The 18,052-nt window shown below is 44.6% G+C and overlaps 1 protein-coding gene across 2 annotated transcripts in view; it reads right to left on the minus strand.

Annotated features, from left to right (window-relative positions):
* Positions 1–18,052, minus strand: part of CD200R1 (CD200 receptor 1) — a 36,954-nt gene that overhangs the window by 8,076 nt on the left and 10,826 nt on the right. For both annotated transcript variants that reach the window (XM_039542678.1, XM_039542671.1), the window contains 2 exons: positions 3,765–3,878; positions 248–562 (listed from right to left, as the gene is read on the minus strand). In XM_039542678.1, coding sequence (XP_039398612.1) covers positions 248–562; positions 3,765–3,878 — 429 coding nt within the window. The remainder of the gene's footprint in view (positions 1–247; positions 563–3,764; positions 3,879–18,052) is intronic.

Consider the following 18,052-nt stretch of genomic DNA (forward strand, 5'->3'; position numbering starts at 1 on the left):
GTCCAGCCATAGAAACCAGGGGAAAGGTTGTGGGGGGAAAGCAGGACCAGAATGTAAAGAAGTTGGATGCGAGGAGAGACCAGAATGAATTCACATAAGGGGATTAACCCAGCAGACGTTCTGAACTCCTTAGGTTTTGGAGTTCTCTGAGCCTTTATTCTCAGCATTCTACGAGGAGGGGAGGTTTATGTGCCAGGCATGAATCTGGTCGTGTAGACAATTAAGAACGTCAGAACCTGTTACTTACCTAATACAGTCAGAGTGTAGGTTCGATGCAAATTTCCACCACTAGTTACAGTTTCACAGATATAACTTCCCTCATCTGTGAGTGACACTTGCCGTATCTGAAGTGCACAATCAGTTTCAGGGCTAGATTTCCAATCCAGTCTCTCACTGCAGTTTGTTCTGTCTGTCTTGTTCAGATCCGTTCTGTATGCCAGTGAACAGTGATTTCCAGTCCTCAGTCTTATCTTCCATACTACTGATACCAGATCTGCCCTTGAAACGTCACCACAGGTCAGATTAACGCTGGAACCAGCTATTTTAGACACTCTGATGTTATCTAGAAAAGATGTAGGAAGAGAAGGACACTTGAAAAGATCGCCTAGAATGTCATTATAACCTTGGAGCTCTGGTGGTAACATCTCTAGTATTATATAATATTCCATAGTAAAATCCCACCTCTGCAGATATTAGACCCATCCATCTCCTTGTATCCATAGCTTTAAACGGTTACCAATAATCTGACATTTGGTTTTGGCAACAGTCCATAGGATTAACCTCTCTGCTCCCATACTCCACAAAACCTCCTCCCTACTGCAATCACTGACAAGTTTCAGTATAAAGACATTATTGCGGCATGGAGCCTGACTGAGATGAAGGGCACAGCCATACTGGAGGAGCTCCTGGGGTAACTTTCTTTTTTTCTTCTTGCTTTGGCAGCAATCATGAGACAAATGAATGATGGGGAGGAGTAACATTAGTAGTGTGTCTTTTCTGTACTGCCCTTGACGTCAGCCCAAATCAGGAAAAGTTAGACATTTCTGAGCCACTTCCTGCTGCTCCATCCACAATGGGAGTTAAATTAAGCTGCCATCTTGGAATAGCTGGAACTCAGCAGAATCATAAAATCCTTGCAGGAGCTGTATGCTAAAGATTGGTCTACACGTAAAACTATATTGGGGTAGCTACGTCAGACAGAGGTGTGATTATTTTTTTTTAACCAATATAGCTATGCCAGTGTAAGCCCCAATGTAGATGCAGTTATCCTGGAAAAACAGTCCAGGTTGAAAATAGTTTCTATTCAACGTATCTTTCTTCCTCTACCCTCCCAAGGCCAAATTCTGCCCTACTACACTGGAGTAAATCTGAATTAAGTCCTTTGATTTTAGTAGTGTTATGCCAGATTTACATTGATTTTATTGAAAACCAAATTTGAATTTTGTATTTGATATTTATCTCATCACTTTTCTGACAATAATGAGTTTACTTTTTATTCCTGTTAGACCTGCAAAGCCCATACAGATACATGAGAGTGAGCTGGAGTCTATTCTGCCTTACTGAGCATTGACAAAACTCTCAGTTAAGTTCCAGTGAAATAGTCTTTAGTATCGATGGTGGAGTAAGAGAAACAAAGAACCCAGCTGCATTTTCAGATCCCAGGTGAAATTAGTGGAGCTGGCAGTTAGAAAAATCCTATGATTGCTAAGCTGAGCAAATTTGTGCTGCGATTGTTGAGAACAAATAGGGAACTCCCCTCCTCCCATCTCCTTTTAGAGTTACTATTCTGGATATAAAATCCATATGAAGTCCAGTACAACTTATTTTCATGGCTGAATGATCAGCATCACCAAGTAACAGAAAACGTATTAGACTATAAATATTATGTCCACTTAAGTCTATCACAAAAACGTCAACACTAATTAAAAGGACAATTTCAACCTGTTTAGGTCCCTAAATTACTTTTCTGGATGCATTTACTGCATTACAGAAGATGAAACTATTATTCTGGGTCCTCAGTGAGCTACACAATGTTTAGGTCTTATCTAATCTACATTTTTTCTTGGGAAATCACTTACTATTGTACTATTGCCAGTAGTAACATGGTGTTAGCACTAGTGCAGATAGGTCATAGGCATATTTTACCACTGTGTCATTTAACCCTGGTCAGAACAGGAACAGACAAGAGCTGGGGAAACTTTGTTTGGTAAATACTAAATTTGCTGAAAAATGTGGTTGCCAAGCAACCAACATTATTTGTGAATTTGGGTCAAATTGTTTTGGCCAAATGAAAAATGATTTTTTTTTCAAAAAAGTCTAAATGTTTTGTTTTGACATTTCGTTTAGAAATGAATTGTTTAGTTTTCATTCGACACACACCATTTTTTTTTTTAAATTCATTTTGATGAGGGAAAAATATCAGTTGGGGTTTGAAACACAAAGAATTTTACTTTTCATTTTTCAGTTCAGCCACTCTGCAGTTCAACTCTTGCTGTTGCTATCACTGATAGAACTGCAATTGTGGCAATACGACAGGAGGAGATTTCCTGGAAAATGCCAGTGTAGACAAGACCTTAGAAACCATGTAGCGGAATGAACTCCACTTCCTGTCTGCCTTGGTGACCATCTTATGTGCTTCTGTGATCAGGCTCATAACATGTTCTCTTCTGCTTGGGGGGTGGGGAGCAGTGGGGAGCTGGAGCAGGTTCCCACAGGTTCCCACGAACCAGTTGCTAAAATTAGGCCTCCATGGAGAACCGGTTGTTAAAGGGCCAGGGAGTGGGCAAAGAACTCCGGTCTGTGGGCCGGATCATCCTGTTGCTCCCAAGATTGCATCCTGAGGCTCCCCCGGCGCTTCCCCCCAGCTGCAGCGGGGCCAGCCGCCGGTACCAGCTGGGCAGCTCAGCTGAGCTCCTGAGTCGTCCTGCTGCTTTGAGCTGCTGACAAGGTAAGGGGGGAGGGGGCTGCAAGCTCTAGGGTTGCCGGGGGGGCAAGTGGGGCAATTTGCCCCAGGCCCTGCAGAGGCCCCCAGCCCCATGGGTATGTCTCCCCCTGCCCTGGCCCCTCCCCCACTCCCCCCCTTAATTTAGAACTTTTTATAGGGAACCGGTTGTTAAGATTTTGGCAGCTCATAACTGGTGGGGAGAGCATCTGATTGGCAAGCTCCTCCACAGAGACCCTGGGGAGGAGGTGTATGCCTGCAGTGAGGCATAATTGCTTGTTTGAGGTCAACTGGGAATGATGAATTGCACTTGCCATTCGGCACTGCACTCCTTGCCACTACCAAATGTGACACAGTGATGTATAAATGTGGGGGTTCCGTCCTTTCACAATGGCCCTGATTCAACTAAGCCTTCAAGCACCCGTGGGCTGCAGTCCTACCCATAGAGCCTTAAAACCTGTGGATCCCATTCTCTCACCCCATGAAGATTCTCTATGCAGAACTATTCACTTTGATTTTAAACTTCTTGGGGCAGGGACCATCTCTTTGTTCTGTGTTTGTCGGGTGCCTAGCATGGTGAGACCCTGCTCCATGACCGGGGCACCTAGGTGCCACCATAATACAAATAATAATTAATAATAATGAGATTTTGGGGCACGACGAGAGGGTTCATCCCCAAGTATAGGGTTAACTTCTCCTTCCCAGTCTCTCACAGGGTGATGGATGTCTCAGTGCTCTGAGCTATGCCAGTATTGTGCGGTACCAGGCCACCCTCTCTTCCCTCACCACTTAGTGATGGCCATTCGATCAGGAAGTACATTACCATTAGGGAGGTTTGGACTTTGTGCACTCCGGAAATCTTGCTTCTTGCCAGTGCTTGAATAGTTTTCTTGGCTGGGCTCAGTATCAGATCCAGTGGAATTTCTTGCCTGAGAACCTTTGTATAAGGAAAAATAAGAGTATAACTTTCAAATTAGCTCACTAACTCAGAGAGGAACAAAAACAGTCTCTACCCAGATGGTTGCTGACAATCAACCTCTTCATGATCTGTTCAAAATGGCTAAAAAGATGCTTCACACACAGCGAGCATTGTTGCAATGGAGAGCTGAGTGGGAATGTGATATTGTGCAGAGGACAAGGTGGCATGACTCTGGGGGTTCTAATCCTGACTCTGCTAAAGACTTCATCTGTGACCCTGGGCACATCTCTTAGTCCTTTTATGTTTCTCTACTTCTTAGGCCTGGGCTACACTTTATATTTAAACAGACATAGCTGCAGCACTCAGCGGTGTGAAAAATCCACATTCTTGAGTGCTGTCACTATGCCAACCTAACTTCTGGTGTAGGTGCAGCTAGGTTGACAGAAGAACGCTTCCATTGACCTAGCTACCTTTGCTCAGGGAGGTGGTGTTCCTACAGCTAGGGAAAGCCCCCTTCCATTGCTGTAAGCTGCATCTAGCCTCTGGGGTTATGCCAGTATAGCTACGGCACCACAGCTGTGTCACTATAGTCCCCTTAGTGTAGATACGGCCTTAAAGTGTGGAAAATACAGTAACTCCTCACTTAATGTAGTTATGTTCCTGAAAAATGCAACTTTATGCAAAACAATGTTAAGCAAATGCAATTTCCCCATAAGAATTAATGTAAATGGGGGTGAGGGTTAGGTTCCAGGGAAATTTTTTTCACCAGACAAAAGACATTATATACATATACAGTATAAGATTTAAACAGTTTTAAACAAACAGTTTAAGCTTGTACACAGCAATGAATGATTGTGAAGCTTGGTTGAGGTGGTGGAGTCAGAGGGAGGGATATTTCCCAGGGAATGCCTTGTTGCTAAATGATGAACTAGCACTAGGCTGAGCCCTCACGAGTTAATGCGCTGTTGTTAATTTAGCCTCACACTCTACAAGGCAGTATGGACTGAGGCAGGAGGGAGGAAACACAATAGATGCAGGGCAGTAGCTGCAAACACTTTCCTGCAAAAACTGAACATGATGATGAGCCCACACTATCCAGCTGGAGCGCATCACTCCCTCCTCCTAACAGCACATGACGGATGCACTGGTGCTGACTTTCCAAAGTGCTGGGGGGTGCGTGCATGAGTGAGAGAGAGACGTGCATTGCCCCTTTAAGTACACTGACCCCACTTCAAGTATGTTGCCCTTGTAAGCAGATCAGCCAGTTCAGACAGGAAGCAACAGCTTTCAGCAAGCTCCTTCCATTCTGTCCCTGAGCCTTGTCCCCCTCCTCTGCTTTGTGGAGAGGGGGTATGGAGCATGGGGGGCACCCTGATATCAGCACCCCTCTCTCCCCCTCCCCCAGCAAGCAGGAAGCTCCGGGGAGCAGCTCCAAGGCAGAGGGCAGGGCAGGAGCAAGATGGCAAACTGGATACAATCAACTTAGGCTTAAATAGGAACTGGGAATGGCTGAGCCATTACAAACATTGAATCTATCTCTCCTTGTAAGTATTCTCACACTTCTTATCAAACTGCCTGTACTGGGCTATCTTGATTATCACTTCAAACGTTTTTTTCTCTTACTTAATTGGCCTCTCAGAGCTGGTAAGACAACTCCCACCTTTTCATGCTCTCTGTATGTGTATATACATCTCCTCATTATATGTTCCATTCTGTGCATCCAAAGAAGTGGGCTGTAGCCCACAAAAGCTTATGCTCAAATAAATGTGTTAGTCTCTAAGGTGCCACAAGTACTCCTGTTCTTTTAGTGGGGGAAGGGACAGCTGAAGTGCTGCTAGGCAGAGCTGAAGTGCTGCTGGGCAGCTGCCGAGCAACATACCTTACAGGGAATTTAGGGGAGCTGATTGGGGGGGGGCTGCTGGCCCCCGTGGCTCTAATCCCTACAAGGAGAGGCTGCTCTTCCAGAGGATCCTGCGAGCAGTGGACAAAGCAGGCGGATGCCAAATGACGTTATAAGGGCATATTGCGCAACTTTAAATGAGCTTGTTACTAATAGATCATCAACGTAACAACGTTAACCGGGGTGATGTTATGTTAGGAGTTACTGTACTCATCTCCACGGGACACTGTGTGGCTTAATTCATCAATAGTCATGAGGGGTGTTTTTTTAGAACAAAGGGCTAAGTGAGTGCAAAGTATTATTATTTATTATATTAAGCCATTATTATTAGACTGTGGAAAAAACTATAGCTGGCTTCACCTTTTATCATGGCTAAACTCTTGCCATTATCCTATGTAATGCTGTTCACAGTAAACTCTTTTGTGGTTAAAGAATCAGAGAAATAAGCTATCTAATTAGGACCACTTCTTTCTTTTTCTCAAACTAAAATCCTTTGGGAGTGATTTGTAACTTGCAAAGTGAATACAGTTCATTTCATTTTTACCCGATTACACACACCCACATGCTCTTGCCTTTTCTCAATGTTTGGAGAAGAGTCACAATATATAACCTAAAGGTGCAGAACAGAAAATTCCCAAGATAAAACCACATCCTGCCGGTCCTGGGGACAGATGCAGCTGCAACTGCTCCCTGCCTACAATATATCCTTGTTACTTCAGCTCAGACAGCAACAAACAAATCTGTAACTCTCACAGATTTTATTGGTGACCGTGGAGGATATAGTGGATGACGTATTTCTTTGGGGCTTCCCATGTCCCGCCTTTACTGACAAAGCCCTGGTCTACACTACAGGGTTAGGTTGAATTAATTTAGCCATGTTAGGTCGGTTTTATAATGAATGCATCTACACAAACAACTCCGTTCCATCGACCTAAAGGGCTGTTAAAATCGATTTCTGTACTCCTCCCCAGCAAGGGGAGTAGCGCTAAAATCGACCTTGCTGGGTCAAATTTGGGGTAGTGTGGACAAAAATTGACGTTATTGGCCTCCGGGAACTATCCCAGAGTGCTCCAATGTGACCACTCTGGATAGCACTTTCAACTCCGATGCACTAGCCAGGTACACAGGAAAAGCCCTGGGAACTTTTGAATTTAATTTCCTGTTTGGTCAGCGTGGTGAGCTCAGCAGCACAGGTGACCATGCAGTCCCCCCAGAATCGCAAACAAGCTCCAGCATGGAGCGAATGGGAGACACTGGATCTGATTGCTGTATGGGGAGAAGAATCTGTGCAGGCAGACCTCCGATCAAAAAGAGGAAATGCTAATATATATGCCAAAATCGCACAGGGCATGATGGACAGAGGCTACAACAGGGACACACAGCAGTGTCGCATGAAAGTCAAGAAGCTCAGGCAAGCCTACTAAAAAACAAAGGAGGCAAACGATCGCTTTGGGTCAGAGCCCCATACATGCCGCTTCTATGAACAGCTGCAGGGTGTTCTAGGGGGGGACCCTACCACTACCCCACCACTGTCCATGGACACCTGCAAGGAGGGAGTCTCACACAACATGGAGGAGGATTTTGTGGATGAGGAAGAGGAGGAGGAGGAGAATGCGCAGCAGGCAAGCGGTGAATCCATTCTCCCCAGCAGCCAGGATCTTTTCATCACCCTGGAGTCAATGGGATCCCCCAACCCTGAAGGTGGAGAAGGCCTCTCTGGTGAGTGCACATTTGTAACTACAGTACAGGGTTTAAAAGCAATAATGTTTAATGCCCTGAAGACTTGGGATGCATTTGTGGCCAGTACAGCTACTGGAAAAGTCTGTTGACGTGTCTGGGGATGGAGCGGGAATCCTTCAGGGACATCTCCATGAAGCTCTCCTGGAGGTATTCTGAAAGCCTTTGCAGAAAGTTTCTGGGGAGGGCAGCCTTATTTCGTCCTCCACGGTAGGACACTTTACCACGCCAAGCCAGTAGCAAGTGGTCTGGAATCATTGCAGCACGAGGCATGGCAGCGAATGGTCCTGGATTTTGGTCTCATTCAAGCAACATTCGGTCTATATCTTTCTGTGTTAGCTTCAGGAGAATGATATCATTTATGGTCACCTGGTTGAAATAGGGGAATTTTTGTAAGGGAACAGTAAAAGGACCCTGTTCATGTTGGGCTGTTTGCGCTTGGCTAAAAGGGATCATCCCTGAGAATAGCCTCGCGGTGACAAGAGGGGTGAAGGGATCATCCCTAATAGCCACGTGAAGGGGTGGGAGGAGATGTGTGCATCACATCCACCCGAAAACCGCAGCCCCTCCTTTTAAATGGCAAACCCAACCAGCATTGCTTGCTATGGGAAGAAGGGCGCTGCATTTTGAAAACATCCCCACATGTTATGAAGGTGTTAGAAACCAAACCTTTGACTTACTATGGCTGCCTGGAAACCAAATTCTGTTGCCCTGCCGTGTGTGATGTGTCACCATACTGGCAGGCGCGCAATATAAAAGGCAAAATGCGACCTTGTACCTAAAGCACATGTGCTGTCTGCTGTGAATTGCTTGATTCACTGTGAAAGAGTCTCCCTTTTATTCTCAGAAATGTATCATCTTAAATTTTACTCTCCCTTTTTATCCCCCCGCAGGTGCAAATGTTTCTATGCTCCCCATATCATCTCCGTCCTTGAGGTTATCGCAGATTAGAAGACCAAAAAAACGCACTTGTGATGACATGTTTTCCGAGCTCATGCAGTCCTCCCGCACTGATAGGGCACAGGTAAATGCTTGGAGGCATTCAGTGGCAGAGTCCAGGAAAGCATTAAGTGAGCGCGATGAGAAGAGGCAGGATGCAATGCTGAAGCTAATGGGGGAGCAAATGGACATGCTCAGGTATCTGGTGGAGCTACAGGAAAGCCAGCAAGAGCACAGACCGCCGCTGCATCCACTGTACAACCGTTTGCTCTCCTCCCCAAGTTCCATAGCCTCCTCACCCAGACGCCCAAGAACGCTGGGTGGGATGAGGGGCTCCGGGCACCCAGTCACTGCACTCCAGAGGATGGCCCAAGCAACAGAAGGCTGTCATTCAAACAGTTTTGATTTGTAGTGTGGCTACAATAAGCAATGTGGCCTAGTTCTTCCTTCCTCCCCAACCCCACCCAGGCTACCTTATCAGTTATTTCTCTTTTTTTAAATTAATAAAGGAAGAATGCATTGTTTCAAAACAATACTGACTTTATTTCCTTTGCCTGCTGTGATTGAAGCGGGGAGGGTGGTTGGCTTACAGGGAGTTAAAATCAACAAAGTGGGTGGGTTCGCATAAAGGAGACACACACACAACTGTCACACCGTAGCCTGTCCAGTGATGAAACTGGTTTTCAAAGCCTCTCTGATGTGCAGTATGCCCACCTGTGCTCTTCTAATCGACCTGGTGTCTGGCTGTTCAAAACTGGCAGCCAGGCGATTTGCCTCAACCGCTCACCTGCCATAAATATCTCCCCTTTACTCTCATTATGGAGCACACAGCAAGCAGCAATAACAATGGGAATATTGGTTGCGCTGAGGTCTAACCTAGTCAGCAAACAGCGCCAGCAAACTTTTAAATGTCCAAAGACACATTCTACCACCATTCTGCATTTGCTCAGCCTATAGTTGAACAGCTCCTTACTACTGTCCAGGCTGCCTGTGTATGGCTTCATGAGCCATGGGAGCAAGGGGTAGGCTGGGTCCCCAAGGATAACTATTGGCATTTCAACATCCCCAACAGTAATTTTCTGGTCTGGGAAGTAAGTCCCTTCTTGCAGCTGCTCAAACAGCTTGGAGTTCCTAAAGATGTGAGCCTCATGCACCTTTCCCGGCCATCCCACATTGATGTCGGTGAAACATCCCTTGTGATCCACCAGTGCTTGCACCATTGAGAAGTACCCCTTGCAGTTTATGTATTGGTTGGCAAGGTGGTCCGGTGCCAAGATAGGGACATGTGTTCTGTCTATCGCCCCACCACAGTTAGGGAACCCCATTGCAGCAAAGCCATCCACTATGACCTTCACATTTCCCAGAGTCACTGCCCTTGATAGCAAAATGTCAGTGATTGCGTTGGCTACTTGAATCACAGCAGTCCCCACAGTAGATTTGCCCATTCCAAATTGATTCCTGACTGACCAGTAGCAGTCAGGCATTGCAAGCTTCCACAGTGCTATCGCCACTCGTGTCTCACCAGTCAGGGCAGCTTTCATCTTGATAGTCCTCTGCTTCAGGGCAGGGGAAAGCAACTCACAGAGTTCCAGGAAAGTGGCCTTACGCATGCAAAAGTTTCGCAGCTACTGGGAATTATCCCATACCTGCAGCACTATGCAGTCCCACCAGTCTGTGCTTATTTGCTGGGCCCAGAATCGGCGTTCCACTATATCAACCAGCCCCCGCTGCCGCCATGATGTCCCAATTGCCACAGCCCGTGCTTTCAGGAACGTCTGTGTCCATGTCCTCATCACAATCATCCTTGTGCTGCTGTCTCTTAGCCAGGTTCTGCACATACTGCAGTATAATGTGTGAGGTGTTTACAGTGCTCACAACAGCAGCAGTGAGCTGAGCGGGCTCCATGCTTGCCGTGCTATGGCATCTGCAGGGGTAACCCAGGCAAAAAGGCGTGAAATGATTGTCTGTAGTTGCTTTCACGGAGGGAGAAAGGGAGGGAGGGATGAGGGGAGAGTGACGACACGTACCCAAAACCACCTGCAACAATGTTTTTGCCCATCAGACATTGGGAGTTTAACCCATAATTCCAATGGGCAGCAGAGACTGCGGGAACTGTGGGATAGCTTCCCATAGTGCACCGCTCCGTGACTTGATGCTAGCCACGGTAGTGAGGACACACTCCGCCGACTAAATGCACTTAGTGGGGACATACACAATTGACTGTATAAAATCGATTTCTAAAAATCGACTTCTATAAAATCGACCTAATTTCGTAGTGTAGACATACCCAAAAGGGGATAATACTTATCTTCCCTCTAAGGCGAGCTGTTAGGATTAATTAGTTCATGTTTAAAAATATTTTGAAGATGAAAATCCTAAGTATAACATAATTTTCTGATGCCCGTTCTGTATTTATTTTTAAATGTATACAGAAAAAAAAATCACTGCTACAAATCTTTGCCCATTTGATGAAATTGACTACAGCATTCTCACTACACAAACACTGCACTAGGACTGAGATGGGGGTTTTGTTGTTTTTTGTTTCATTTTATTTTTAAATATATGCAAATTGTCTGAGTAAGTGAATTTCAGGAAAAGACTCTTTTGGAGTGGTTGTTTCTAATTCAGACAAAGTCATCAGAAGAGGAAACGAGAGGCTGAATGTCTCATGCTGGGTTCTTGATTTTAGTTCTGTGAAAGTTTCTTACAATGAAATGGAGAACAAAGAGCTTCCTTGCCTGACTTATCTTTGTCAGGCGCATCAGCATGTCAGGCCACATCATCAATTCCACTGGCCTCGTCTAAACATGACTAAGCAAATCTAAGAGTGCAAGTGGGCGGCGATGGCTGGGCTGCTTTCACTGCATGACAGTGACACTCTTGTGCACCCTTCTTGAGAAATAAGTGTGAAACCAGTTTACTGGCCTAGTGGACCCTCCTCTCTTATGGTACAGTTTCTCCAACATAGTGGCTGTACATCACCAGTGGCAAAAAAGGAAGAAGAAGTGAAAGAGGTGCTGCTTTCTGCTACACCTTTCCATCAGCTTCTATTACAAATGGCCAGGAATGAGTCAGGTACAAGTCACTCACAATCCAGGAGTCACATCAGTCAACTTGAAAGCTGCTGAAGTGTGTTTGTGTAAAATCTGCTTTGTTAGGTTTACATCAAAGTTGTAGGGTGGCGTTGAATTCCCCTTTATCCTGTTTTAAGGAGGAGGCTTTTAGCTGGGCAGGATAGTTTAAGCAGGAATCTAAACCATTCTGGGCCTGAGCCTCATGTCCACTAGACCAGTTTCCACCACTCTAGTATGGACCTTAAATTAGGTGTAAATTCAATAATGTGCTTTGTCTTTAACTGCCAGAGTGGGGCAAAGAGGCCTTAGGGAAAATACAAATCAGGGTCTTTATTCCTAGTTTTGTCACTGATATAATGTATGATGCTAGAAGCATGAGCTTTGTGCCTGTGTTTCCCCATCCATAAAATGGAGGTAATGTCTACCTCAGAGACATATTGTGAAGTATAATTAATTCATGTTAATAACGTGGTTTGGAGGCCTCTGATTAAAGTTGCTGAAGAAGTGCAAAGTATTATTAGCAGCACAGGTCGTTATCTAATGTCAGAGCCCCATTAACTGTTTCTCAGGAAACAGCTAACATGTGGCTTGTTTTCCCCATGATGGTTGTGTTCCATCTCTGAGCTGGAGAGAACCTGAGGACTGGTCCACACAGGGAACTTATATCGGCATAGTTATGTCACAGGGGTGTGAAAAATCCACACCCCCTGAGAGACGAGGCTATGCCGACCTAACCCCCGGTGTTGAGAGAACTAGATCGACCTAGCTACTGCATCTTGGTGTGGTGGATTAACTACAGTTACAAGAGAACCCCTCCTGTCGCCATAGTGAGTGTCTACACTGAAGTGCTTCAGCAGCACTGCTGTAGCGTTTTAAGTGTAGACATACCCTGAGGGAGAAGGTGGGGTTTGGTAAAAGATTTGGATACCTTTGTCCAGCCTACAGCCATCTTCATTCTCCTCCAGAGCATCACAGTAGGGAAATGGTGTGTATCTAACACCAGGAAGAAGTGCTCAAGGGTGATTTCTTCTCCCTCTTATCACAGAATGGAGCGAAATGTTGCATTACGCTGAGTCTAAAGATGTAAATTCTGCTCGTTTCAAATGGGATGGGGCTAAATCTTATATCTCACACGCTAAGTAGGATTGGGCCTGGTCCACATTTAGATGAGAGGCCTATAAAAAAGACCCAGGGTGCTATAGCCTACCAGGGAGTGATGTTGGCCAGATTCCAATTCTGCATCCCTAAATTCTCCCCAGAGTTTCAGTTGGATGTGGGATTCTTCTTCACTTTCTGTCCCAAACTGTAGTGAAGTTGTATTGGGTATTGCTAACCGCTTGCTATTTTTGCCCCAGAGGTGGCCATACTTCAGTGTTGTGTGAAGTGATTCCTGTGTGTATATCGTTTATAAAATGCTTTGAGATCCCTCAGGATAAATGGTTGTCTCTAAATGGAAATTGTCCTCAGCCTTATTCTCCTCCCAGTTTGTCAGCCATAAACTTTTCCCATAGTTGGGGATGTTCAGATTTGAAGTGGTTTTGGTTCAGACCCATCGCTGGGGCAGATATGCTAAGATGCCTTTGTGCTGCCAGGACCTTAAAGCAGCTCTAAAGGGGCTGCTGAGGATTCCTCTAGGCAATTACTGATTATTTTATGTCCTGAAGCATGAGGGTTTATATTCCGTAAACATTTTTATCCTTAGATAAAAGCTTAGAAACAGCCAGTGCATACCATAGGCCTACGCCATACAGTTACCTCTCTGAAGCTGGTATCTTGTCTTCCAGAAACTCAGCTTTCATTTGAAAAAACGAGTAAGTCTATAGCTGATATGGTTGCAGAGAAAACCTTAAAAAATGTGAATTTAGGGCCTGTCTACACAGGGAAATTGAGTGGCAAAACTAGACTGGTCTATATATACTGGTATTACTCCCTGTATAGACACTTTTATTACAGAATAAAGGTGACTTTTCCCAGTTTACCTTATGTCATTTTGGAAGTGATTTAAGTTATACCAGAAAAACACGTTCTTATTCCAGAATACGAGTGTCCAAATGGGGAGCCATACCAGTATAACAATTGTGGTGTAAATTCACACCTTACCTCAGACCCTGTATAATCAATACAAAGATGTCTGCAGAGAGTCTTGAACAACGGGTCTGAGAGGTGTGAAGTGTCCTGTTCATCTCAGTGAGGCATTCACTCGTGGATGATAATTTAAATGTCAACTATTTCATTCCCTCAGTGAAAAAGGAGACAGTGGGTCATAACTTACTGTGAGCGATTTCTCATTTTTGTGCCACATGTCAGTGACGTTTGGGAGATATCACCACTTTTTTTTTTTGCTCAGTCAGAAGAAGCCTAGCCCCAGGAGCTTAGCAGAGCCCAGGAGCCCCACTGAGGGGAAGTCAAGCTCAAGGAGTCCAATCTAGTGCAGCTCAGAGAGCTGCACAATCATGTTTTGTGCACAGAATCTAGTGTGAGCAGTGTTTCACTATGGAGACTCATGTGGGTGGAGCTTATGTTATGGTGGATCTTGGAAGAATACCGCCACTTCCCCAACTCCAATCTAAGCCCTGATCTCCAAACCTCTCAAGTTCTTTGATATTCTCTAACTTTGACTCACCTGAATATTTCTGTACCATCTCTAAATGCTACCACTTCTCTGTTCAACAATATGCCAGCCATTAAATGTTAAACAAGGTTCCATAGCACTGGTCCTAGTATAGCTTTTTAGGGCACCCCACTATTTACACCTTTTCTTGTTTAAAATGGGCCACTTCCCCTCCTTTTGGTTTTTTTTTCCAAAGACAGACAGTCAATTTAGAAGTCATATGTCTGTCTTGAAAATTTGTCAGCTATCACGTGCAAAACCTAAGATTACGGTAACTGAAAGCGATTGGGGAAAAATATTTTTCTCTCCTTTTTTTTCATTTGTTTACGTTGTGCATTTGACAGCACTTTGGGTATAGTCAGTTTCACTGCTTCTCATCTATAATCAGTGACTTAGTCATCTTCTCCTGTTTCTTTGAATCTTTCACAGAGCAAGAGGAGAGAGAAACATTTTTAACAATAGGAAAATATGATTGTAAAACCACAGAGGGTCTTGGGGGCAGGTGTAGAACCTGAAAAGACTTTTAACTCCTTTTCATGCTGAGTAGATTTCATATTGGTGAAACTCAGTTTTACATCCATGACTGAACTTTTATCTCATGCCCTTAGACTACTTAATTTCCTTAATTGCCTCTTTAAGAAGCTGAAGCTTTTTAAGAGATTTTGCCCTCTAAAGAGATTGACTATTTTGCTCAGAGATAGTCCTATTGTACACTGATTTCCTGCAGCAACAACCCTCTTTAACTTTTCTGTGCATGGCCCCACATGCAACAGATTATAACATATTCAAATTAGTGGTATAACAAACTTACAATTGATCCACCACAAGCAGATAACTGATTGCATCCTGGAATGAATGTTATGTGAGTCACAGTATGATACAATTCAAGGGGCAATACTTGCTGCTTGAAAAAGGCCAGGTGTAATATGCTGAATATGAATAGTCTTTTTTCTGTGTCTATACTCTGTCACTGTGTATCTGTGACATTAAGCAAAGCTGGGGTGGGAAAACATAAAAGACAGACAACTTAACAGATCCCTGGTATAACTCGATGGCAGTGAATGGAGTTACACCAGGAATGATCATGGCCCAAAGTGTGTGTGAAACACTTATCTTCTGAACACCAGCCAGTTCCTTTCAGTTGTAAGAATAGTATTTTACTAGTAGAAAAAACAAGTTAGTGTGTTGGGGAGATTTCCCTGCAGCTGTGAGATCTAGGAGGTAAGGGTTCCATTGCTTGCTGAAGGGAATCACACACAAATAAGGACAGTGTGGACTCATACCTTGGTGTCACCGTCAGCTCCCCATTCCCACCACCACATCCAGGCTCTTGATTCTCTGACAACTTCTCTAAATCCATGCTCCCCGCCCCATCTCTATCATGCTAACCCTACTTTATTTAGTCATCTCTTGCTTCCATTACACAAACTTCCTGCTTTCTCATTTCCCAGCTTCTCCTTTCATTCCCTTGCAATCATCTGCCGCTTCTGCCACTGTTACCATGTCACTCCTCTGGGTGAATCCCTCCCCCACCCCAGATGGCTTCTTCTCGTCATTACTGATAAAGTACTAAGTCATCCCCCACAAAGTCATCCCCACCTCTGGTTTCCTCGTCGTGGCCTGTCTGTGATGTGTTTATCGTTGGGCTGTAAACTCTCCAGGCCAAGGAATGGCTTCAGCTATATGTACTGTACCAGGCTGAGCCCACTGACAACGCTAAATAATACATGTAAATCCAAACTCCTTGTTTTCATCTTCCAGGCTAAACACAGCTCTGCACCTGCCCAGCTCTCCGCTCTTATTTCTTCCTGTTACCTTCTCATTCCCTTTAACCTGCCCAAGCCTCACCCCTAAACACTCCTCTTGTCTTTACACCTTCTTCCATGCCACCCCAAACGCCTGGAATTCCCTCTCTCTACTTGGGCACCAAAGAATCTTCCTGCTCCTCTTTAGCTCCTCCCTGAAAACTCACTTATTGGGCAGAGTGTTCCAGTGATACTTCAGCAATGTAAGAAGCACATAACTCAACCCTCAGGCCATGTCTAGGCTCGGAAAGGTTGGCTATGTTTTAATCTAGACACAGCCTAAAAGAAAAAAGGATTGTGGCCCCACTTTAACATGGGTCTGGCATCCAGACAGCCAGCATAGTGTCACGGGTTGGAATCATTCATTCTGCACAACACATAGGGCTGGTCCTCAATGGGTGTAAATCATCATCCCTGAATTAAAGTCAATGGAGTTAAAAGTTTACACCAGCTGAGGATCTGGCCCCTAAACTGTAAACTATATAAGGCAAGGTCTGCGTCTCCCTGTACATGTGAATGATCACGGCTTCAAAAACAAAAAATAACAGCGGGGAGTTTTCAGTAGTGTGTACGAATACTGTGTACAGATGTGGTCTCCTCACCTCAAAAAAGATATTCTAGCACTAGAAAAGGTTCAGAAAAGGGCAACTAAAATGATTAGGGGTTTAGAGAGGGTCCCATACGAGGAAAGATTAAAGAGGCTAGGACTCTTCAGCTTGGAAAAGAGAAGACTAAGGCGGGACATGATAGAGGTATATAAAATCATGAGTGATGTTGAGAAAGTGGATAAGGAAAAGTTATTTACTTATTCCCATAACACAAGAACTAGGGGTCACCAAATGAAATTAATAGGCAGCAGGTTTAAAACAAATAAAAGGAAGTTCTTTTTCACGCAGCACACAGTCAACTTGTGGAACTCCTTACCTGAGGAGGTTGTGAAGGCTAGGACTATAACAATGTTTAAAAGGGGACTGGATAAATTCATGGTGGCTAAGTCCATAAATGGCTATTAGCCAGAATGGGTAAGAATGGTGTCCCTAGCCTCTGTTTGTCAGAGAATGGAGATGGATGGCAGGAGAGAGATCACTTGATCATTGCCTGTTAGATTCACTCCCTCTGGGGCACCTGGCACTGGCCACTGTCGGTAGACAGATACTGGGCTAGATGGACCTTTGGTCTGATCCGGTACGGCCGTTCTTATGTTCTTATGTTCTTATCCACACTCGTATGTCAGAGTTAAAGAAAATACAATATTGTATGTGGTCAGGATGCTATTTTCAAACCTTCTTACTGCTGCCGGGGTTTCAAAATGAGACTCATTCAAGCACAACAGTCCTTGGTCAGGACGATGTAAATGTCAACTCTGAAGTTCTAAAACAGAATCTGCCTTTAAAGAATTTGCGGGGGGGGTGAAATCATCTGAAAAAGTCTCAGATGATTTTTAAAAAATACAGAACAGTATTTAAATGGTTGGGTAAGAAAAATAATCAAATGGTTTCCCCCCTTTAATGTGTTACATTTTCAGTGTTAAAATAAACAGCAGGGTGCCAGTGCAATAAAGAAAGGGGGCACTAAAGCAAGAGTGGGATGAAGACCAAGGCAGTTTATCAAAATATTTCCTCCATTCTGTGAAGTCTTAAACCAGGAGTAGAGTTCCAATATGAATGAGAGCAGGCGGCTGGGAGGATCGCATGACTGCAGGAGGTAGGAAGTGTTAGAGGGGGCAGGGAAACACCAAAGAACAAGAATCCACAGTCTGTATTAAGGAAAGACGATCACTCATTGTAGTCGAGGTTCAGATAGAAGCTATGTATGCAAATGTATGCCCACTACGGGCAGGTCGCTCCAGGAGCTCCATTCACACCTGAGTTACTCCACTTTTATGCTAGTGTACAGTTTTATTCCACTTTCACACTGGTGTGACACTACTGATTTTGATCTGTAAAGCTGGAGTAACTCAGTGGTGAATCAGGCCCCGTAACTGCCAATTATGGTTTCTTGCAGCGTCCTCTGAATCAAGTGTCACAGGCCACTGCCAACAGCATAGATGGACCACTGGTCTCATCCAGAATGCCAATTCCTGCGGTCCAGTAGGAATAGAAATTTGCTGCATCAGCCTTAAAAGA

The sequence above is a fragment of the Mauremys reevesii genome, linkage group 1, assembly GCF_016161935.1.
Source record: "Mauremys reevesii isolate NIE-2019 linkage group 1, ASM1616193v1, whole genome shotgun sequence".
Lineage (NCBI taxonomy): Eukaryota > Metazoa > Chordata > Testudines > Geoemydidae > Mauremys > Mauremys reevesii.